At 53.8% G+C, this 23,109-nt stretch overlaps 1 protein-coding gene across 13 annotated transcripts in view; it reads right to left on the bottom strand.

The window, feature by feature from the left end:
• Agap1 (ArfGAP with GTPase domain, ankyrin repeat and PH domain 1) overlaps positions 1-23,109 on the bottom strand; it is a 488,301-nt gene that overhangs the window by 335,583 nt on the left and 129,609 nt on the right. For 7 of the 13 annotated variants that reach the window (XM_058577554.1, XM_046439525.1, XM_046439529.1 and 4 more), the window contains exon 1: positions 18,714-19,695. The exons of the other annotated variants lie outside the window; for them this stretch is intronic. In XM_058577554.1, coding sequence (XP_058433537.1) covers positions 18,714-19,680 — 967 coding nt within the window. In that variant the 5' untranslated portion in view covers positions 19,681-19,695. Of the gene's footprint in view, positions 1-18,713; positions 19,696-23,109 lie in introns of those variants that run through there. 13 annotated transcript variants of the gene reach the window in all.

Raw genomic sequence — 23,109 nt, 5'->3', positions numbered from 1 at the left:
CTACACTCCAGGAACATGCACTGTCCAGCCTTTGGACAGAGCCCACCACTGGAGAGCCAGTGGCCACAGCTGGGAACAGCCACCTCTAACAAGCAGAGAAATACTGTCACCTTACAGCAAGGCCAGAGTCCTGAAACCTGGAGGAATTATAATTTTAAACAGACTTTAAGGATTTTTTAAAACGTGTTCAAGTGAAACTGCAGAGTCCCTAAAACTATAACGTTCAAACCAGGACCTCTGATGAAAGGCCGCAAGTCAGAAATTGCCAAAAGAAAACCAAGTCAGCAGGTTAAATCCTGAGATGGAACAGTGGAGAGTCAGGGACTGGGGAGGCTGAGGAAGTAGGATCACAAGATAGAGGCCAGCCTCAGCAATCCAGTGAGACCCTGTCTCAAGATTAGGAAAATAATAAAAAGACTTGGGGTACAGCTCAGTGGTGGAGCACCCCTGGGTTCAATCCTAGACCATACACAAGTGTGGACAGACGTTTGTGGAAGTTTGAATGGAGCATGTCGAAGGCAGGTCCAACCAATCGGGGCTGGGCTGCAGCTCAGTGGCAGTGTTTGCTCTGGGTGTGACCCCAGCACTGCTGGGGAAGGAGGGGAGGGGATCTCTACATGCATCTCGGATGCTGGGGGGATGCAGGAGCCTGTCTCTCCATCCCAGATAGGTCAATGGTGAAACATACAAGACCATGTTCACTTGTTTAAACACACACAGGGGGAAAAAAAGAAAAGGCATTTACGATTCACAGGCTGAGTTTCTGTCAGTGTGTGCTGGACATATTTGGGTCTGTCAGTTTTCATCCCATAAAGAATCGTAAACACAGTCAATGATATTTTTTAATTCTCGGTGCAATTAATGCTTAATAATAAGGGACGGCTTGATAATAGACGAAAATCAGTCCAGAAGATTACTACACAAAGAGCAACTGGAATTAACCCATCCCCCATGGCCCCGAGTTTTAGCCCAGACAGAGGCTAAGAACCTGGCAGGGATGTGGGGAGGGAGGCAGAGGGCAGCAGGCCCAGTGACCACTGCTGTCCATCGCACACACAGAAGCATCACTTCACCTGGGACGCCAGGAGGCAGAGGCCAGCAGCCCCTGCATGGGGTGAATACAAGACTGGTGACAGTGGCCGACCGACACCTCCCGGGGCTTGGGGAATGCACGGGCATGCCCGGCCACTACACACGGCAGGACAGTCACAGCTTTGCCCGGTTTACAGGCCAGCACTGTCAAAGGGAGACTGCAGGGAACCTGGGTCCTTTACATGCTCTCCACAAGCCTCAGGCTAAAGCCACCCAAATCACAGCAAAACAAAGTCAAAGTCAGCACGCTCCTCTTCCCAGGGTGGGGAAGGGCTCACTGAGGGCCAGCAGGAGTGACCCTTTCCCTACTGGTAAGTCTGTAGTCCAGGCCCAGGGGAGGGCCAGTGGCTTGGGGTGGGGGCCGATAACAGGCTGAGGCTGTGTCATGTGATCAACACCCACCCTGCCCATCAAGTAGAAAAGCCAGCAGGCAGATCCTCCCGGGTGGAAGCCTCCGCTGACCAGCTGCCAAGCGCCCTGCACCTCTCCTCGTGGGCCTGTGTGTGGCCTCGGGCCAAGATCCCCTGAAGCAGGCAGCTTTAGCGGACTCTGCCTCCACCCTCCTGCTCAAATGTCCCCAGGGCACTCTATGCTCTCTGTGTGACTCTTGGGACCCAGTAACTGACAAGTGTCACAGAAACGGACTGAAACTTCAAAACCAAAACCGTGGTGTAGGCTCCTACGAGGGCAGTGCCCATGCCCACCCACACCCCCGCCACCCTGCCCATAAAGGGACTGCTGGCCTTCCACCGCTCCCAGTGCACAGTGGCCAGTGGCGTGCGCTGGGGAACTGCTAGTCCACCTTGTGTCACTGTGACCACAAGCCTGACAGGAGACCTCCGAGGAGGAGGTTTATATTTTGGCTCCAGGTTTCAGAGGTTTCAGTCCCTGGGTAGCTGGCTCCGCTGGATTGGGCCTGAGGTGAGCAGGGCATCAGGCAGAGGGGTGTGGCAAAGGGAAGCAGAGAGGAAAGGGCCAGGGACCAGGTACGTCCCGAGGGCACAACCCCAGTGACCTACTTCCTCCAAACATGCTTCAGGGCAGACGGTTTCCACCCGCTCCCAGAGTCCACTCAAATCACTAACCCATCACCGGAATTAGCCCAATCACTTCCCACCCTGGGCTGGCTTCGCTGTCACCAAGCCTTCAACACACAAGCTCTATGACTTAGGGGGACATTCCAGATCCCAGCCATGACAGGCATCAAACTCGAGGTCCACCACAGAAGGACCAGCCCCGACCACAAACCCCACTGCCATCCGCCCCGACAAGGCCACACAGCCCCTGCGGGGGTTCCCCTTAGTACACGCCTCACTTGGCCCCTTGGGAAGAACAGTCACCCTGCTCAGCTCACTGATTACTGAGCTCAGTGCTGGAGTAGGCCTGCACACACACACACACACACACACACTCACACACACCCCTGAGTTCTCTGTGCCAACCTGTGCCCTGATGAGCTGCCTCTTGCCTCCCTCCCCCAGCAGGACACCCTGGCTGCACCTGCCCGAGTCCCTTGTCGGCTCTGCTGTAACAGTCACACGCCCGGGTGTAGACCTGGCCCCCCCAAAAATACTACGCCCTGAAGAAAGCACAGCTTTCGCAGAAGAGATTCTGTGCTAAACGAAGTGTAAAACACTGAGCACCAAAACTGGGTCGCAGGCCACGTGGAATCCGCAGTCTCCTGTTGGGCAAGTGCTGATTCATTAACTCGGCAGCGAAGAGCAAGAAAGGGAGTCGGGAGCAGGGGACAATCTGTCACAGCGGCCGGGATGCTGGACCTTCTCTCTCCACCACCTTCCTCCCTGTTTTGATTCTTGACCTGCGAGTGAGGACCTCTCAGTTTCACGATAAGAAAGCGCAGCCAGGGCCTCACAGGCAGACGGCTTCCCTGTGCCTCGAGCGGGAAGGCCGCGAGGTGGCTGCCAGCACTGGGCCTGCAGAGGCGGCCTCACGGCGGACGCGGAAAGGTCCCCTCTAATTCTCTCCTAGTTTCTCACACCATGAAGCCGAAGAGTCTCACCTCCTTGATAAATCACAAGGTCTCTAGCACAGAACAGTAGACATGCATTTCTTCAAAACATTTGTTCCCCAGCGACCAGGAGGTGCCCCACATCTCCCACCCACCATGGCACCCCATGCCCATCAAGCCCGGGTCCACACTGCCTCAGAAATGCAGGCCCAGCCACAGCACGGCCTCCCTGCTCCGGCCACGCAGGCCAGAGTGGAAACCAGAAAGCTGGGCCGCACTCCTGGCCACCTCTGTATTGTCCCCAAGGCGAGATGTGTCTCCCTTCTCTCAGACCTAACTTCCCGGGGGACAGGAGCACCCCATGTCTACGCACAATCGATGTGGCAGCAGGTGTGTCCCCTAGGCCTCAGGGAGGGGCCTGAGCAAGACTGAGGGGCAAGTGGTCTCGGGAAGCACCAGCTGCCCAAGAGGAGCTCCCTTCCTGGTCCTCTCGGGCCTCACCCTCTTCTCTGAATTTAGGACAGACGGACAGTTGATCCTGCCGTTTCCAGAATCAGGCGGAGATTTCTGCCGCTTCTTATACACCATCCATGACAGGCTTTAGAACTACCAGACACGGAAGCTGCCACGTTTTCAGCTGGAAAGACCCTTAGTGACTAAGGGCCACCCACGGGAGCGGCACTGAAACCAGAGGAATCAAGTGCACCTGCGGAAAACGTGACTTCCTGTGTGAACAAGATCTATTAGGTCCATTCACGGTTAACTCCTCCTTAATGTCCACACGTCCTACTCAACGGGAAGCACTGCCACTGCCAACACTCTGTCAACACCGTCGGGAGATCACGGTGGGCATCAGCCTGTCCTGTCCTAAGGGGCTGAAGCCCCAGAGCCTGTCTGAGGGGTGCTGCTGTTCCACTCCAGCCTGAGACCCCTCCCTGAGACCACCCTTGGCCAGAGCTTGGTGGTGCCCGGGAACAAGACCCCTGACGGGCAGAAGAGGTCAACAGGTAAAGGCCCTGCCCCCCACCTCAACTGAGAACTCTGAGCCGCCCTAGCTCCCGAGTCCCTCCCCACTCCTCCAGTGGCCTGACGCTGGGGTACCCTGCTGGGACCTAGCCCACGGGTGGGGGCTCCAGACAGTCCTCAGGAGGCATCCCGCTGGCTGCCCTCCTTCCCCAGCTGCTTCCTACGGAGCTGATCCCACGGCAGCCCTCCCCGAGGGTGACCGCTGCAGAGCGCCCCAGAGCCCCACCAGGAAGCCTCCCGGACCAGGGGCCCAACCCAAGCCCAACCCAGTAGCATGTGAACCTGACACTCCACGCGCCTGCTCCATGGTCACCCTGGCCCACAGCAGGGGCCATCAGCTCACTGACCTCTTCATTCCCTGGCTGTTTCTGAAGCCAGGCACCATAGCCCCCACTAGAGACACACCTACGAGCAACACAAGCCTGCACAAGGCCCACTGCAGCTTTGAGCAGCGCTGGTCCAGAGCCTGGTGACCCCAGGCAGTGACGTGACGCACTGTGCAGGAAACCAGGTCAGTGCAGGAGGGTGAGCGGCAGAGGCCGCTGGAGGCCCCTCTGAGCTGCTGACAGCTAGGAGCTGGGCCTGGGGTGGGGGCAGCCTAGGGAAGGAGCGGGAGGCAGAGGGCTGGGTGCTGAGGTGAGAAGGAAAGGACGGCCGGGAGGGCAGCTGTGGGGCAGGCAGGGTGACATGGGGGCCTGGATTGGAGCAGAGTCTGGCTTTGTTAAAAGGGCAGCGGGGAGCCTGGTGGCTCTGCCAGGCGGGAGAGTCGGACGCGCTGCCTGGTGTGGAAGGAGCCCCTGCTCTCCAAGACAGAGAAGCTGTAGCGCAGATCTGGGTCTCGGAGGGATAGGAGGAGGAGAGCGGAAGGGTGCAGACACAGGGAGGAGGGGCACCCAGGGGACCGCGGAAGGGCCACCATGGCAGAGGCCAGGCGCCCACAGGGCGGAGGGAGGAGGGTGTGTTCTGATATGGGGGCAGGTCAGAGGAGCACGCCAGGGTGGTGGGGTGCGCTGCACACGAGGACCTGGGCAGATGGGGACAGGAGGGCCCCTGCTCTGCGGGTCTGCCAGGGAACCCCCTCAGTTTGGGCCTTGCATACGTAAAACAAAGAGCCTCTTGGGTGGATATTCAAAGGGAAACTCCACACGCACACGCGGGCCCTGAGCTCATTCTCTTTGCAGGCTAAAGTCCTGTTAGGAGCTTTACGATTTTGGGCCGCCCCTCCCCTGGCAGTCCCACCAGGTAACCAGCAACTGGAACACAGCTGCAGTGCGGAGCTTGCTGCCCTGAGGAGCTCCACAATACACCTCAGGTCTGTGCCCACCGGGACCCTGAGCTCTGCCTTGCATTTATACAGCGTTTCTTCCCAGGGGGACAGGGGTGCATGGGGTGGAGAAGCCAACAGGATAAAGGCCTCATTCAGGACAGAGAAAGAAGGACACGAGAGCACAAGGACCTCTCCTGCCCTGGGACGAACCCAGGACAACAAGCGACACACTTAGTCTTCCTTCAGCATCCACTGTCCAGCCCTTGGTCACACATGACTCTGCTGTGTTCATTGCACATGAGACCATGGTCATCTGTTCATCAAGGCCCAGAACACCTGTGGAGAGGCGGGAGGAGAGGGAGGGGAACGGAGGCCAGCACTGCTCCTCCTCGGAGGCTGGGGTGGCGGATGGGGACACATCTTCAATGAATATCTCTTGTGAGGTCTTGAGCAGCTGGAGGTGTGTCGCCCTTGCTGTGCACACACTAATGTGCAACAACACCCACCTCTGAAAGCACACACTGGCGGCCACCCCACCCTGGTCAACCAGAGAGAGGGCTGGCCTTTCCCTGGATGTGACAGTCCCGTTAAGCACTACCCTAACTATAGGTGCCCACAGGAGAAAGGCCCAGCACCCAGAAAGTGACTCCTGTAGAGAGAGGCCAAGGCCCAGGAAGCACCTGGCCAGAAGTCTCCCCTGGGCCCTGCCCAGGATGCAAGTACACAACTGGGGTGGGGTAGGAAAGTTCCTGGGGACGCTTCGTGCTCCTGCGCCCCGCTCCGAGCACTCTGCGACCCAGCTCACAGCCTAAGAAGAGCAGTGGAGAGCAACTTGCTAGAAGACTTTCAGCATATCTAAAATAGCAGCCCAGAGTCTGCCAAACCCTCAGGCCAGACCGGGAGTGTTTATATGGCTGGATTTAGAACTCCAAAAATAAAACCATTGATTTTGACTTTTCAAAACCAATACTATGAACTGACCAAGAAAAAAACAAATCACAAATAAGAAACCTGATGACTACACCCAAAGATAGTGAAAAAGCAAAGAAACATCAAAGCCAACGTGCCCACCCCAAGCAAGCATGAGTCCACCCGTTGCTGGGAAGCTGGCAAATCCTGGGTGAGCTTCGCCCAGAGCACTCAGCACCCAGCAGCACCCAGTACCCCAAAGCACAGCTCCCTCACTGTGGCTCTGCTAGAGACCCCGCCTACCTTGAAAATTAACCTGGATACGACTGCTGGGGCCCATGTGTTTAAGTTGTCCACCCACCTCTCCAAGAGGCTAAGGCCCAACCACACTACCTTTGGTCATAACTAAAAGCTAAGTCTATTGTTCCAAATGCAGTGTCCAGTGCCGTTGGGGCTCTGCCCCAGAACAGAATTCAGCCTGAAGAGCTGCCTGCCTCCCTCGGGCTTCTTCTCCATACCCAGCTATCCTGCTTGCCTCTTTTTTTAGTCTGAAAATGCTATGCTCTCCAATGCTTTGGAAAACTCGCCAGTCTGCTAATTCCTGCTCATTAGCCAAGGTGCTCGATACTGTGCTGGGAGTTCTAAGGGCCCAGGAAGGGCTGTGAGCTCGGCCAGGGTGACGGCGGTGGGGGCGTGTGCCTGTAGCACACTCATCTTCCCACTGCTCTACTCTAGCTCCCAGGTCTACAGGTGCCAGGGAGGAGGCACACCCCAGGTGGGGCCACCTACTGAGGCAGCGTGTGGCCAGCCTACGAGCAGCCTGGGCTCAATTCTTAAGCTGTGTGTGGAAATAAATCTCTATGTGCCTCCACACAAGTGTCTCTACAGATGACCCATTAATCGTACGGATCTATGGGACAGCCGTCCCCGGCTGCTGGTAGGACCAGCACAGTGATACCTGTAAAGGGGGCCCAGCCCGGCCACTGCAACAGATATGGCAGCTGGTATCATTGTGATGCAGCAACAAACCAGTCTGAGAACAGGCACAGGGGTTCAAGTCCTCCAACAGCTCGTCTGGTGGCAAGAGTGCTGGACAGGGGTGGGCAAGGGGCCCAGCCTGACACTGCCATTGCTCCCTCCACTCTCCTGTCATTCAAGGACTCCAAAGCTCTCTCCTCTGTGCTGAAGGACATGGACAGTGGGTTCTATTCCTTTGTCCTACTGGTCACAGTGAAGTCTCCACAAACTAACACCATGGACCAAGGATTCCATCAGGGCCTACAGTTTGATGCGCTGGGATCCAGTACTTTTTGAAAGCAGCCTGCATCTGCAACGCATCCTAAGGATGCAGGGAGAGGCAGAAAGTTCCAGAAGTGTGTTGGAAGCAGAAGGACTGGCAATGTGAAAGGCAAGTGGGGGGAACAGAAAAGTTCCTTCACTCTCTGGTACATACACAGGACGCACATGGAGCACCTGTGCCAGACTACAGAGCAAAAGGAGCAGACAATGGAAGGCTTGACCCAATTACCAAGGTCAGAGCAGAGATCACCATGAAAAGCGCAGGAAGCATCCTTCCAACAGACACAACAAAGGCCCCCGGGAGAGCTCCTCTCATGACAGACGCCCAGCGGCTTACATCAGCCGGGCACCAGGGAGCAGATCAGAATGACCTCTGCCGTGTCCAGTGAGTAAAGCTCAGTCTGATCTGAATGGAGCCAGCATCCCTGTTTACTGTGGAAACCGACAAAACACAGAGCCAGCAGGTCCCACAGACACGGGTCCTGAAAAAAAGCCATCTCCTATAATGTGACATTTTATCTCCATGCTTTATCAAATTAAACCAAGACGGATCTAATAAGTCTGCTTGGAAACTCACCTAAGGCAGGTTTTTAAACTGCTGTTGACGATGACCTTTTCAGGGGTCCATAGGCATCATATACACAAATTGGAAGGTCACCCTCACAGATGTCCCTGATAAATGAAAAGTCAGGTTTCGAAGGCCTGCACGGGGCTGAAACTGCTAACACTAAGGCAAAGGCTAAAGCGGCGTACCTGGCAACCCACCTGGCAACCCAAGCACTGAATTCCCTCCCAAAGGTCATGGATCTCCGGCTTAAGTCTTTAAAGAAAAGGAAATGCCACAAAAGTCTCCGGCAGTGTGGAAAATTAACTGCCTTAAGAAGGTGAATTCATTTGATGGCAAACACCTAGGTTCTGCTGAGTATGATGTTCATTTCTGGAGCCAGGACTTGTCCCTTCTTCAATGGACACATGAGGAAACTGAGGCCTCCTCCCATTGATCTTAAACCTGCATGTCCAAGGAGCAAGCTCACTTGTCATAAAGCCACAGATTAAACAGGATTGAGGGGGCAGAGCATGGAGACACGGTGGGGGGAGAACTGAAGCATCTTAGGACGGAGGTTGTGACCCAGTTCATGCCCATAACTGGGCTGAGCTGCAAGAGGACGATGTCCCCGTGCTATGATGACAGGGGATCTTGGAATCCGACACTGAGAAGCAAAGAATTTGCAATATACAAGCTGTGCCTTCCTGAGCCATGAAGATGAACTGCACAGATTCCACCACTTCACTCAGCCAGAGGGTGGACCAGAACGCCCATCTGACCTTCTGCTCACCCTGGACACGCCTCCTCCTTCCCCTGTCTGGCACCTGGCCCGGCAGGGGGCTCTGCCCATGTCAGCTACCACTTGGAAGCTTCTGTTAAACCAGATCATCCATCCTTACAAATGTCTAAAAATAGATCTGAGCTAAATAATATTTACGATGAAAGATCAAATGGTGCTCACAACAGGGCTTGATGGTTCTTTTTTTTCCAAATGAAAATAAAACGCTCATGGCCTTCAGCTGCCTAGATTCAAACACCTTGTTTAAAGGGGAGGCAGTGAGGCACTCCCCACAGCTGCCTTCTCCCTGGTCAGGTACAGGAGAGCACTGCAGGCCCTTCTGAAGGCCACCACAAACCAGAAGGAAACAGAAAACGCACCGAGCTGCTTCTCCATGAGACAGTGCAAGACTCCATCCAAAGGCTCCCGGCATCCTAGGATGCTCTCTACATGACCGTTAGAAGGTCCCTGTCACGGGGGAGAAAACTTTATTTGGGGCTTATGGTTCCAGAGGTCTCAGTCCACAGACGGGGGGTTCACTGCTGTGAGCCTGAGGTGAGGCAGAGCATCGGGACAGAGGGCAGGGTGTCAATGCACTGGTTGGGTTAAGGCTCCCATAACCTGATCGTTTCGCCTCTCAACCATCTTGAATTGCCTCATGACCTCACATCTAAACCACAGCAGTCCCAATGCTTCAGCTCTAAACGCCTCCGCCATGAAGAAGTGACCCACAAGCCATCGGGTTCGGAGGAGCCAGCAGAAGCCATTGGCAAAGGGCAGCTGCTTTCAGAGGAAAGGCAGCAGCCTCTTCTGCACACTTCAGAGAAGATGTGCGCACTGCCTCGTGCCCCAGGAAACCAGCACGCTGCCCTCATTTCTAAGGCACTGCTCGGAGCCCACGAATGAGCGTGCGGCAAGCTGCTGCAAAACAGATGGTTCCTCCAGTGCGGGAGTCACCGCCGGGCTCTCCAAGGGAGCCTCGGAGAAGCCAGTGCCCTGGTTACATTTAGGAACTGACAGGCGGGGCTGGGGTGCAGCTCAGTGTGACGCGGTGGCCTAGCAGGCACCAGGCCCGGGCTCCCTCCCAGCATCATGAACATGAGGAAGAGGTGTCTGGGCCATGATTCTTTCTATCCAGCCAAGAGTAAATCCAGGCAGAGAGGGCTTGAAGAAAGATGCCTAGAAGAAAGGCCATCTTCTGGAAGCAGCAGCCAGGTGGGCTCTAATGCCTGAGCACATGCGCCTGCCAACTCTGAGCTCTCCACCGACCTCAGAGGTCACCCACACATTTCCAAAAATTTTAACAGAAATTAAGTGTTAAAAAATACTTATTTTATCATCTCCGCACTTCACAGATACATGTAATGTGTAAATATTACATGTAATGCATATTAAATAAGATCTGAAGGGAAACTAGTCTCTGCTTGCTATCCATCCATCTGTCTGTCCGTCTGTCTGTTCCCACAAGAGGAGAACACAGCAGGCCAGGGAAAGCAAGTGAAGATGCAGCTCTCAGACCAGCTTTCTGCAACCAACACACTCTTGGCTTGTACCAGGAGTGAAGGGATCCTTCTGCTGCAGAGTTACAGCACCAGTTCTCCTCCAGTTAAGGGGGAACTAAGCCAAGGGGCGGGGAAGAGGCTCTGTTCTCCCTGCTTATAATCTTAAGGGAAAACGGTCAATAGTTTTAAAAGAAGTGGTTAAACTGAAGGTCATGAGAAATACCCGGAAAGCAGTGGAAACGAAAGAGAAGGTGAGCTTACACCTGGAGTTATAGGACGCAGGAACTCCACCTGGGCAAGGGTACACTCCAGGTAACCAGAAATCAACTGTGCCCTCGTCTCAGGAGTTCCTGCCTTTAAGACCCTGGCAAAACATATCATAGGCACAGCCGCCCTGCTGGCCTACAGTTTGGGATGCGCTGTCACCTCCTCTTGTTTGCCTTCATGACACCTCCTGGGTGCAGTAGCCAAGACCCACCAAACCCTGGAGCATAGAGGGCTGCTCCGAGTGGCATGGGGCTTGCCAGCATTGCCTTGCTACCCAGAGCCTAGAAGCCAAGACCACACAACCACTCCTCGACCCCATGCTGGCCCTCCCCAGGGTGATCTAAATTGCCCTCCATAAGAGAGGACCCAAGCTTCCTTCCTGCCTGCACAGCTCCCCTCAAGGCCCAGGCTGGCTGTGAGTCCAGGCACCAGAGCAAGCAGCCAGAGGACAATGCTGAGGGAGAATGGGGGAGAGGCATGCAGCCATCGCCCACCACCTGGGTGCAGAGGACCTGAGGGGCCTGGGGGCCAAACCTGCACCTAGAAGGCCCGAAGCACTGAGGCAGGAGTAGCTGCAGGGGAGCCAGCAAGGAGGACAGGGCAGGCGTCCCGTGGAGTGCCTCCTGGCCGGTAGCAAGACTCTCAGATGAGCCAGGAGCACCCCACAGCAGCCAGAGGCAGGGGAGGAGGGTGGGAGCAGGGCAAGCAGGAGAAACTCCTTCCCTCCCTTCCTCCCTCCCTCCCTTCTTCCTTCCTCCCTCCCTCCTTCCTCCCTCCCTTCCTTCCCTCCTCCCTTCCTCCCTCCCTCCCTTCCTCCCTCCCTTCCCTCCCTCCCTCCTTCCTTCCTTCCTTCCTCCCTCCCTCCCTCCCTCCCTCCTTCCTTCCTTCCTTCCTCCCTCCCTCCCTCCTCCCTTCCTTCCTTCCTTCCTTCCTTCCTCCCTCCCTCCTTCCTTCCTTCCTTCCTTCCTCCCTCCCTCCCTTCCTCCCTCCCTCCCTCCTTCCTCCCTCCCTTCCTTCCCTCCTTCCTTCCTTCCTTCCCTCCTTCCCTCCCTTCCTCCCTCCTTCCTCCCTCCCTTCCTTCCCTCCTTCCTTCCTTCCTTCCCTCCCTTCCTCCCTCCTTCCTCCCTCCCTCCCTTCCCTCCCTCCTTCCTCCCTTCCTCCCTCCCTCCCTTCCTTCCCTCCCTCCCTCCTTCCCTCCTTCCTCCCTCCCTCCCTTCCCTCCCTCCTTCCTCCCTTCCTCCCTCCCTCCCTTCCTTCCCTCCCTCCCTCCTTCCCTCCTTCCCTCCCTCCCTCCCTCCCTTCCCTCCCTCCTTCCTTCCTCCCTCCCTCCTTCCCTCCTTCCCTCCCTCCCTCCCTCCCTCCCTTCCCTCCCTCCTCCCTTCCTTCCTTCCTTCCTTCCTTCCTTCCTTTGAGCAAGCCTCTACCTCAGAGGGGCCAGGGGCAAACGGCATCGGCATCTGGGAGAATTCTGGGACCATCAACTGTGACCCCAGACAACTGACCTGGAGACCCTCCCCATGCACCTGGCGTGGAGCCTGTGCGTGGAGCCCCCTGTGGCAGGCAGGGCCTCTGTGGATGGCCTGGTCCAAGGTGGGATGCTATATTTCTGAAGTGGCTCCGGGTTCCGAGGCAAATCTCCCTCCCTCTGGTTCCACTGATCTGTGCCGACTACCCTGTCTTTATGTCTGCTGCTTAAATACTGCGCGGACTTCTCCACCTCCCCAAATAACAAGTCCTAGAGCCCGAGATGAACGAGGCTTCCAGGCTTCCACAAACCAGGGTGGGAAAGCAGGACTGGCCTCGACTCCTGAATTCCAGAGAGAGCAAGCTCTCTCAGAAGGTTGGAGTCTTGGTTTGGGAGCCAGAAGAACTGGATGCTGGAGCCTCTTGGAGTTATGGATGAGCTGCGTGGCACCCGGACAGAAAAGCCAGCAGTGCCTGGGGCCAAGAGCATGGTGAGCAACCATCCATTCCTAAGGAGGCAAGACAGGGGCGTAGGAGAGAGCAAGCTACCTTTTTTTTTTTTTTTTTTTTGGAATACAAAGGCAAAACTAGATGAATAAACCTCTGCCACGGTTGTCCACAGAAGTGCATCTGGGTGACTACTCTGAGAGCTAGAGAGCAGGGCTGTACCAGAAAGGCTGGTGGCATTGTTCAGAGTCAATTCTCAAGTGTCTGGCAGTCAGCAGACCCACTCAAAGAAGCCCTTGCAATGACAGGCACAGAGGGCAAGAGCAAACACAGGTCGCCTTTGACAATCATCCCAAACAAATGGACATCCACTCAAGGGCACTTGCAGCTCACTGAGCCCACCAGCAATCAGTCCATGGAACAGAGGGAGCCTTCTCACATGCTGACCAGGGAGGAGCATGCTACATCACGTAAGATCCTGCACCCAGCGTCACACCAGAAACAGATTCAACACTTCTTCACCATTCCCAGCTAAGCACAGAGTTGGGAAGGACCCTGTTTCCCCTCCACTAAAATTACCTTCACATGTTAGAAAAGGAGAACCCAAGAGGGTCCTTTCACGAGGCTTCCCCAGGTGCCCAGGGTGCCCTTGCCCCCTGGGCCAAGGAAGTGACCTGTGTGCTGTGCATTTAGGTCTGTTAGCAATGTCATGGCTGGAAAACAGCTGGGAAAATGAAAACAAGAAGAGATTACAAGAAGACAGAGGGCCAAGACCCATCCTTGAACTAAAACCAGTCAAGTGAGCAGATGTGCACCAGTGTTTTTTGTTTTTAATGCTAGGAGCATCTACAGTCAAGTCTCAAGACAGGCTTCTGTTGAAGACAGAGCTGATCAAGGCGAGTGCTTGCTGCAGCCGGCAGAGTGAGGAGCCATCACCCACAAAGATCAGCAGCCCAGCGACAGTGCCTGGGCAGATGGCTTGTCTCTCAAAACAATAAAAAAACAATAATCTCCCCTCTTTTCAATAATCTGTTGACCTTAATACCATTTCTGTTTTTAACCACCTGGCAAAATCACCACAGCGGAACTCTCTCTGCCTACCCCAATGATGGAACGGCCTTCAACTAATAAACTCCTCCCACACCCCTTTTGTTTTTTCTCATTATTCTATACTAACATCGTTTTAAATTAACATCATTATTCCAAATCATTGCAGAAAAAAGTAACAGCGCAAGGCCCTCGGTTAGAATCCCAGACTGAGTGGGTGGGTGGGAAGGAGGGCCTACAGAATTCCTACCAGAAAACAAAACCTTAGGCCAAAAATACAAATGTTTTTCTTAAAAGAGAGTGTACAAACAGTGACGTCCTTTTGTATGCGTAGTGTTGGCATTAGTCATAGATATGAGAACTGGACCGAGAGCTTAGGAGTCAACTACAGAAGTGCCAGCCCCCTTGCTGCTGGAGAGTCCTCTCTACCCGGTAAGCTGGCACTGATCCTGCAAGGTCTAGCTCACCTTACCTGTCTGGGGCCTGCACTAACTCAAGGACACACGACCCATCTTCTCTCTTCAATCCCTCCCACCAACGTGCTCCCAACTCTGCAGTCCTCAAGGACATACGCTCCATGCCCTGCAGGGTCCTCTACTCAACTGGCACGGAAAGGAAGTCTGGAAGCGGGCTCTGATACAGAGATGCTGTGCAGAGAAACAGCCCCGGCTTCCCTGCAGCACCCCGTGGGGTTGGGATTCGTGGGAACTCCTCCATCTCCCCCAGTAGGCCACTGACCTCCGGCAACAGGAACTGTGCTGTAGTCGACTCTAGTGCCTGCCGCCTAAAGAACACACCATACACAAGGAAAGCTCAGCAAGTGCCTGTCAATACAGAGACAGGGATGACTTAAAACACCACAGCCAGCGCTTCCTAACAAAGGGTGTTTGTCAAACATATGACCCAGCAGTTTGCTGCGAGGACCTGTGTTAAAAGCAGAATCTCTACAGCAGATGCACTTTCTGAAAATTCCTTTGGTAGTAGGATACACCAGCCCAGGATGTCTGAAACTTGGCTCTAGCTGGAATAAACATAGTCTGAGCACCAAGTAGTTGCCCAAAGGGGCTGAGGGGGCTGGGGTTGTGGCTCAGTGGCAGAGCACTTGTCTAGCATGTGTGAGCAATGGGTTCAATTCTCAGCACCACATATAAATAAATAAAATAAAAGTCCATTGACAACTAAAATTATATATTTAAAAAGGATGGGGGTCCTTGAGGACCTTCAAGGTGCTCTTCCCTGCACCCCATGTCAGCTGCTCCATCTCCAGAGGGGCAATCCCAGACTTATCACACACAATAGATCTGACACGGCCGTCTGGAGGCATTTATCAAAAGCAAGTGAACTCTATCTAGGAATACTCAGCTTTAATAATAAAGACTGAGTGTATAATCAGTTCAAAATGTTTCAAATGAAAAAGTTCTGAGTTACATAGTTTCACCCCAAACACATGGGATCAGGTTTAAAACAATGTTTCAAGCTATATCGTGATTTTATGACATTTAATTGTTGCTTCCTTCTTTTCTCCATTAAAGAGTTTGTTTTAAGTCTCTCACCTTACAGTTCCTGAGTGACACAAATCAAGGGGATCAGAAATTAATGAAGCCACTGATAAAATAAGGTGTCAAAAGTCAGTTGTAAATTACTAATTTAAAAAGCTAACCTTAGCCACAGCTTTGAATGAAATCACTTTATTGCTGTAATCAATCCTCCCAGATAGCAAAAGAACACCCTAAAGGCTACTCTGGGCGGGCAGCTGGTTCCAGGGAGTGTTGGCAGGCCAGCTCAAACAGCTTCTTTTGAGATGCAAAGAAGATGGGCTGGAGTGGCAGCCTACAATGTCATTAATCACTTACTGCTTGGTTGTTCCCTGTATTAAATCATACTGTGCCAATAGACTCTGCCCTAGTACATGTGCATCAGGTAACAACACTGTCCTGGGTGTGATACCGAGCCCTGAAATGCCTGCTGGTGTGCCAGTCGCTGTGAGCCTTGCAAAGGAGCCTCTCTAGGAGCCAATGTTCCATGTCTGGGGAAGAACAGCGGTGGCCTCACAGAGGAGCCCCAGCAGGGTCAGAAAGCACACAGGAACCCTCGTACAAGAGCAGACGTTTCAATCCTGTCCTCCTAAATGCCCTCAGTTAAGGGAAAACCAAAGGTGGCATACACGAGAATCCGCGCATGTTGTAAAACAAGACTAACCACCTTGCTTTGCTATACTAGTAGGAACACCTTATCCAAGACTGACAGCGTTTACTTTTAAGAAACCAAATAAGCCACTTAATGTAATAATTGCAGTCTTATAAAATTAATTTTCTTCTGACCAATGCAAAAATTGTACAGCTTTTTTTTTCCCTTAAAGAAAGATTCTAACACTAGGTGACGACACCTCTAATTTTCTTTAGGTTTTTGTGAACCCCAAATTTTAACATTATGGTCAAGATTTAAAGACATGCACCTCAAGATGCCTATCATGTTTCAGGTCATCAGTAGATGTAATTCTGAAACCAAAAACGCCCAAGAATGGAACTTTTGTTCATAAATACTTGGCAAAGTCTGTGTGGCAAAGCAGACTTGAGCTGACATGAGGCTATTTTTAATCACTGTTTATTCCACTGAGTGTGATCAGTCTCGGGCTTTGCTACAAAATGACAGTGTGTGACTTGAGGGAGCTGTCCCACCTCACAAGTGGTGTTCTACAACATGCACCACTTCACCTTCCTAACAGCCCAAATTGCTGAGTTCTGCAAACCCACTTGGCTGGAGGGTTTGGTCAGGGCTCTGTAAACCTGCCCTCAGCAATGTGTACAAGGAAACTGAGTATGGGCTCCACAGCATCTGGACATGAACTCAGGGTGGAACTTTCTCCTAAATTCCAAACTTCATTAAACAACACCTAAATCGTGAATAATTTATGTCACAGGAAAAGAACACATAAAAACTGAAGAAGTCTAATAAAACAAGAAACCCTGAAAGCTACAGGTTCTACAAAGTTCACCTGTAGCAGGCACAGTAGTGGCAGCCGCACCAAAACCTTGGGCTACTAAGGCTTCAGATGTGGTCACCCAAAGCAAAGATTTTACCCAGCTGCAGCTTTAAAAAAACTGCCTAGAACTTCTGAAGTTAGAAGCAAGGCCCTAGAATTAATGTGTGCACTGTCACCTAGCTCATTTAAAAATTCAGTTTTTCTGCAAAACCCACAATGCTAGTAGTGTTGTTAGACCTCCAGACCAACATGATTCCATCCAGAAAAAGACTGAGCATAAGGGAGCAACTGAGCATTACTGTAATTATTACTACTGTTAAGTTATACTGCCCTAGGCAACAAATTCCAATACACTTCACACCTTTACTACTGCAAATCTACTATCAACCCATTTGTTCCAGAAAAGGCAACACCAAAACCTCAAATGCTTTTAACTTGTATCAACAGGTACCATGATGAAGCTTGTTCCTTCTAGAATCATGGCTGTGCATCGCTTTCTCTCCCTCTCACACACAGAGATGGGTACTTCTCTGGAACCCAAGCAGCTAATTACTATTTTCTACGAAGTCCACAAGAACAAAGACACAAACCTGGTATTAGAGGGAGAAACAGGACCTTCAGATTTGAACCTCCTCTGAACACAAATGATGGCAATATCAACTCCAAGCAAACCAAGCCTTTCACAACCATGCCTTTCTCTAACATTTTAAGAGCATTCAGGGTGAAATGGACTAATAGTCAGAGTCAAACACTGTGTCCCAAGGCACGTTAAAACAAGAAACACAACAAACCAAACAGCCAAGCCTGGCAACAGGTAACTTCCTGTCGTTTCCTTGCTCATAAAATAAACCCGGGGATATAAACACAACTACACATTTATCCACCTGGTTTTGAACATCTCTACACTTGAGGACCATCGGCAGCATTTTAAAACACGGCCATTTTGCCTTCAGTTTACCTTTCAACGCTTCCGCTAGGCTAGTGACTCCTGTGCTATGGTTCACTTACCTTGCATCTTGGAGCTAACCTGTATACCTGCACACTCAGGAGCAACTCTCTCCAGGGCTGGCTAGGCAGCAGCTGAAATCAGCTAACCAACAGCCACCCTTCATGGCTTTGACCACCTTCACCTGGGCTGGCAGCAGAGCTTGGTAATCAGGGTGCAGGAATGATTAAGGATTTCCTGGTAGCAAGATGCATGGCAACACACCTGTGGTTACAGGTATACTTTATCTCGCACCCTAGGACAACAATCTAACCCCACACTGTACCCAGCCTTTGCCCTTCAGAGGATGCTGAGATTGGGTCAGTGTTGTGCAATTTCTGCAGGCTTCTGGTCACTATAACGCTAGCAGATTAACTAATTCCTGCAGGAGAATATTCTCCTGTCTGCCTCCAACCCCTCCCCGCAGGTGAGAGAGCAGGGGGTTAGGGTTCAGCATGGACTGTAGAGCTGCGGCTTTCCTGCTGGTTGCCTCGCACACATTACTAGAAAAAAGAATTCTGCTCCAGACTTGCTTTCCCTTGAGAACACACTTGGCAGAAAAGCTGTGGAGAGGGGCATTTTAAATCCCTTCTCTCCACCTCCCACCCAGCTCTGTCTTTATCAAGAGTTCTGCTAGTGGAGGCAGGCAAATCAGCCAAGGCCACACCCCAGCAGTCACTGGCGGCAGAACCAACAGGCAGACTGCCCTTGGGAGGGAGCAGTGTGGAATACACCAAGAGGAAGGCTGGCTTCCCTTGGCCAGGCAGTTGCACCTGGGCAGTTACCAAGGCCAAGTCTGGTTCCCTCAAGCAGCCCCTCAAGCAGCACAGTCTGCATGGTGTTCGGGAGCCTGCTAATGGCTGAGCCAGCACCTGCAGGAGAGGCAGCCCAGGTGAGCTTTCCCCGGTCAAGTTCACCATGGCTGAAGTGATAGACCTCAAAAGAGCTACTACACAAAGCCAGGAGCAGGGGCAGTCAGCAACAACCAGACTGCCTCAGTACCCTTGGGGAAACAGCACAGAGTTCATACAGGGTACAGGCGCTCACTGGTCTGTGACCTGAGCCAGCAGATCCCTAAGCTGCTCACCGCCACTCCCCACTTCCCTGGAGCCCACCGGCCAGGCTGCCCACCTCTACGCGGGGAGCCATCGATGCTCTCTGCACTGGAAGAGTGTGCATCCGCTGGGGCTCGCCGCAGGCTGCTGAAGTAGCCACGCGATCGCGAGGCACCGCTTCGAGGGGAGGGCCCGCTGCCAGGGCCGCCGTCTCGACGCGCGAAGATGCCACTGAAGAAACGCAGTAGTCGGTGCTCAGAGGCTGCTCCGGGCCCCGCAGCCGCGGCCCGCGCGCGCTCCAGCCGCTGCAGGTCGCTGTTGTCCAGCGTGCGGTTCTTGCTCTTACTGCGCTCCCAGCGCTCCAGGTCGGAGAGCGCATCGTTCTTGCTGAGCACCTCGCCAACATCCAGGGTATTGCGTTTCTCCGAGGCTGGCTGTGCAGCGGCGGCGGGTTCCAGGGCGGCCTCAAGGCCAGCCTCGGCCTCGTCGCCCAGCGGCCATGCGAGGCTTCCGGAGCTGCTGTGGCGCCTCCCGCTGCTCAGGGCCGGGCTCCGAGGTGCCTCAGACCCGCTCCAGTCCCTGAAGCTGAGACTACGCCGCAGGGGCGCGGCCCGGGGCCCCTCCATATCGGGGCTGCAGGGCTCTGGAGAGCCGGACCCCTCCACGGCCTGGGGACTGCCCGCCAGGGCCGCAGACTCGGGGCCGCTTGAGCATGGCCGGAGCCTCCCGAGCTCCAGCTGCCCAGTGCTGCGGGTGCGGAAGGTACGGAAGTCCCAGGCGCGCGACTGGAGCCCCTCCAGGTCCTCAGTGCCCGCAGCCTCCTCGGCCTCTTCCACGAGCCGCCCGGGTGCGTCCGGGGAACGCGCGGGCCGGGGTCGCGGTGCCAGACGCGGGCCGGGGCCACCGGAGCCCGGCTCCGGGAGCTGCTCCTTTCTGACCATGGTCACCGAGATGCGGTAGACAGTCTTCCTGGGGGGCGTCCCGCGCGGCATCGCGTCCGCGGGCGGCGACGCGTGCTCGCCGCTGCCGTCCAGCAGGTACATGTCTCCCGGGGCCGCTGCCGCCGCGCCACCCGCCTGAACCCCGCCGCATCCAGCGCGTCCGCCCGGCTGGACGCGCAGTCGAGGCAGTCGCCGACTAAGGCGGGGAGAGTGGCCAGACGAGACTGGGGCCCACGCCCCCCACTCGCAGCGAGGGCCGCGCTCAGGCCGCGGGGACGGCGCCCCTGGTGCCCGTTAGCCCGTGCGCCGCGCGGCCCAAGTGCTAGGGTCCGGGTCCGGGTCGCCGAGCCATGGGCCGCCGGGGGCCGGATGGGGCGGAGCGGCGGGCGGTCAGGCGCAGGGATGGTCTCGCCAGCAGGTGCGGTCGCGGCGCGCAGGGCCCAGGGCGGGCGGCGGCGCCCGCGGCTTCATTGTCTACAGCGCGGGACCCGTGCGCATCTCCGGGCCTTTCGTGCACAGTTCGGGGACTCCGCAGCCTCCGCCACTCGCTGGGCTCCGGACGCGGGCAGCTGCGCTGGCCGCGGTCGAGGGGCGGGCGGGCTGGCGGCGGTTTAAAATGGAAATGCGCGCCGGGGCGGGGCGGACGGGCGGGGGCCGACGTGCAGAGACCGCGGGCCGCGCGCTCAGCCCGGCCGGCAGAGTCCCGGGAGCGCGGCGGCGGCGGCGAGCGCGGCGGGCGGCCAGGGCCAAGCGCCGGGGTGGATCAAGGCTGTGCAGACCGGATCCTCTAGGGCAGCAGCCTGCACGCAGGCGTGAACCCTAACTAAATCTACCCGTGCTCTAGGGCCTGGTCTGCAAAACCAAAATAAGGTTGATCTCCCACCTGCTGCCGGTTTGTCGGAGGCATCTCTCATAACCAACCACGCAGCTCTGAAAAAGATGCAACTCAAACGACTTGTTTTAAAATATGTATTTTTTTTAGCTGTAAGTGGACACAATACCCCTATTTTATTTTTATGTGGTGCTGAGGATCGAACCCAGTGCTCCATGAGTGCTGGGCTCTACCACTGAACCCCAGCCCTCAAACTTCTTTAGAAGTATCTTTGGTACTTGTGACCCTGGTACAGGTAGGCTCCCAGGAAGACAAGAACAAAGAGAAGACAGCAGCTCCCCTGGGTACTGGGCCACTGGCCTCTGGGAGGAGTACCACAGTTTGTCTCCTAAGTAATTTTTAGGGGCATTTTAAATCCCAATGTGTGGGGGAAGGTTCCTTACAGCCAAATACTTGCTATCCATGCCAACAGGCAAGAGAAAGCTGTGGGCATGCAGGAGGGCAAACCTGGCTTACCCGCTTACTAGTCCTCTCGGATCTTCCATGTTAACATGGAGGTGAAGAAAACAGCATCAAAATCTTGAGCACTCTGGGGAGCACCAATCTGGGAAGGACACTAGGGCCAGGCATTCTGAGTCACCATGGATATTTAAAGTTGAATTTCCCTTCCATCAAATTCTCCCCCTTGGCTCCAACTGCTAATGGTCTTGAATCACTTGACAAGGCACAGTATTCTTACGTAGCTGATCAACAGGTCAGTTCTCTGTGTTCACAGATGTACTGTGTCAGAGTTTGTGTTTAAAAGTCCCAGAAGAAAAACACAATGAATGCTAATCCAGCCAGGAGGCCTACCTGGTCTGCCCTAGGCTGGGAAGGCCCTAGGTAAGATAGGGACAGGGAGGCCAAGCACTGCTTGGGGGCTCTGGACCACAGGCACAGTAGGGGACTGCCCTCCTTCCCCCACTTTAACCTTGTAACATTTTGTGACATCTACCGTGTTCATGACACTGGAAGTGACATAAGAATAAATCATGTAAGGTCTTTTCTGAAGGTCTAAGAAACCTGGATGTTTGCCTCAGTGAAATTTTCAAGTTTGATGAAATAAATCAGATGCTAGATGATTCCTTTTATTTTCTTAGAGGACCCTGGAAATGCATCTGACCACCATCAGTGGCCTCTAGCTTCCACATGATTTCCACCTTCACAGGGCTGTGGCTTGCTGCACCTTACACTTGAACTCCGGGGCTCTGGAAGTGGTGCTGGCATGTCTTCAATGAATGGTGAGGTCCTGAGGGTAGATCCATCTGACCTTTGATGAGACCCAAGAACCACCAACTTCTGGAGTGGTAGCCAAGCAGGAAGCACCTCTCAGAACATTTCTAGAGCCACTGGGCTAGGGGGATGCAGAAGCTCAGAGAGAGAGGGTACATTCCCCCAAGACTGCACAGCTCACTAGTGAGGGTAGACCTAAGGTCTGGGGGTCACACTGCCTGTGCCATGCCTGAGCTACTGTTAATTTCTTTGGTCTAAGTACGTATTAGCATTCTCCTTTGGTAACAACAAAAAGCAAAACAACTATATATGAATATTACCAAACTTGACACTAAACAACAAACAGTAAATGATGCCTTGATAAGAACAGGAGATATTCTTATCAGATTTTCACTCATTTGTTTCTCTGCTGGCTCTTTTATTCATTAAATATATACTATTACTGCAGTGCTTCACGATGACAAGGCAGGGTCTCTGTCCTCAAAGATTTCATAAACTTGCAAGAGAATACTACTGCTAAATGATTTTGCCATGAAGAGAGATAAAAACGTGAGTGACAACCCAGAGATGGCTGCAGTGCCCTGCATGCTAATGAACCACCACCACTAAGATTCAGCAAAAGTCCCAAACTTCACAGCTGCAGGTGTGCGGACATAAAGGCCACGGGATTGTGAGCTGAGAAACTGAAGCTCCATGCTGGCGGGAGGGAGCACTTCCGGGGGCAGTGGTGGGACCAGAACCCGAGTTCCCAACTTGGCTGGGACCCCGCCTCACTATCCAAGACTCTGGCAAATTTCAAATTTGGAGCTGAGCTTTAATAGGAAAGTAGCTGGTCCACAATTAACCTGTTGCTTGTTATCTGAGGCATCTGCAGAGCCCAAAGTAAAATAAACAAGTAAATAAAAAAATAGCATTCCTTAAAAGTTCAAATGCTGACTGTGGGTGTTACCCAATCTGTGCCTTTGTCTGGAATCCACCCCAGGTTTTGTGGTCTGCTGTAGTAGAATGCAGGCTGCAGAGTAGAAGAATCCATTGGCGCCACCTTAGACAGCACCAAATCTTCCAAGAGCCTCCTCCTCCAGTGTGCTCCACAGCCTTCTGCACTACCCCCAGGAACAAGCACCAATTTCCCCATCCTCAAGGAGTCCAGGTCAGGTCTGGCCATCTGGGCAGAAAAGCCTGGTGGCAGAGAACTGCCTCTCCCCGCTGCCCTGGAGACATGGGCTCTCCCGTTGCATAGAGGACACGGGCTCCAGAGCCTGTCACTCTGAAATCTAAATCCCCTTTCACAAAGCCAGACCTGCCTTCTCTAAAAGAAAGAAAATCTTCATGCTGTCCATATCTGAGTGGCATCTGGCTTTATTTTCCTACAGCTCTTGGACTCCACTAGACCAACATTTCTTGATTTTTCTATGCCATACAGCATA

This window comes from Marmota monax, unplaced genomic scaffold (assembly GCF_021218885.2).
Source record: "Marmota monax isolate L192 unplaced genomic scaffold, Marmota_monax_Labrador192_F-V1.1 WCK01_AAM20220418_F8-fsc00041, whole genome shotgun sequence".
Taxonomy (NCBI): domain Eukaryota; kingdom Metazoa; phylum Chordata; class Mammalia; order Rodentia; family Sciuridae; genus Marmota; species Marmota monax.
The sequence above is the reverse complement of the archived record's forward strand: the minus strand, read 5'-3'. Positions and strand labels throughout refer to the sequence as shown.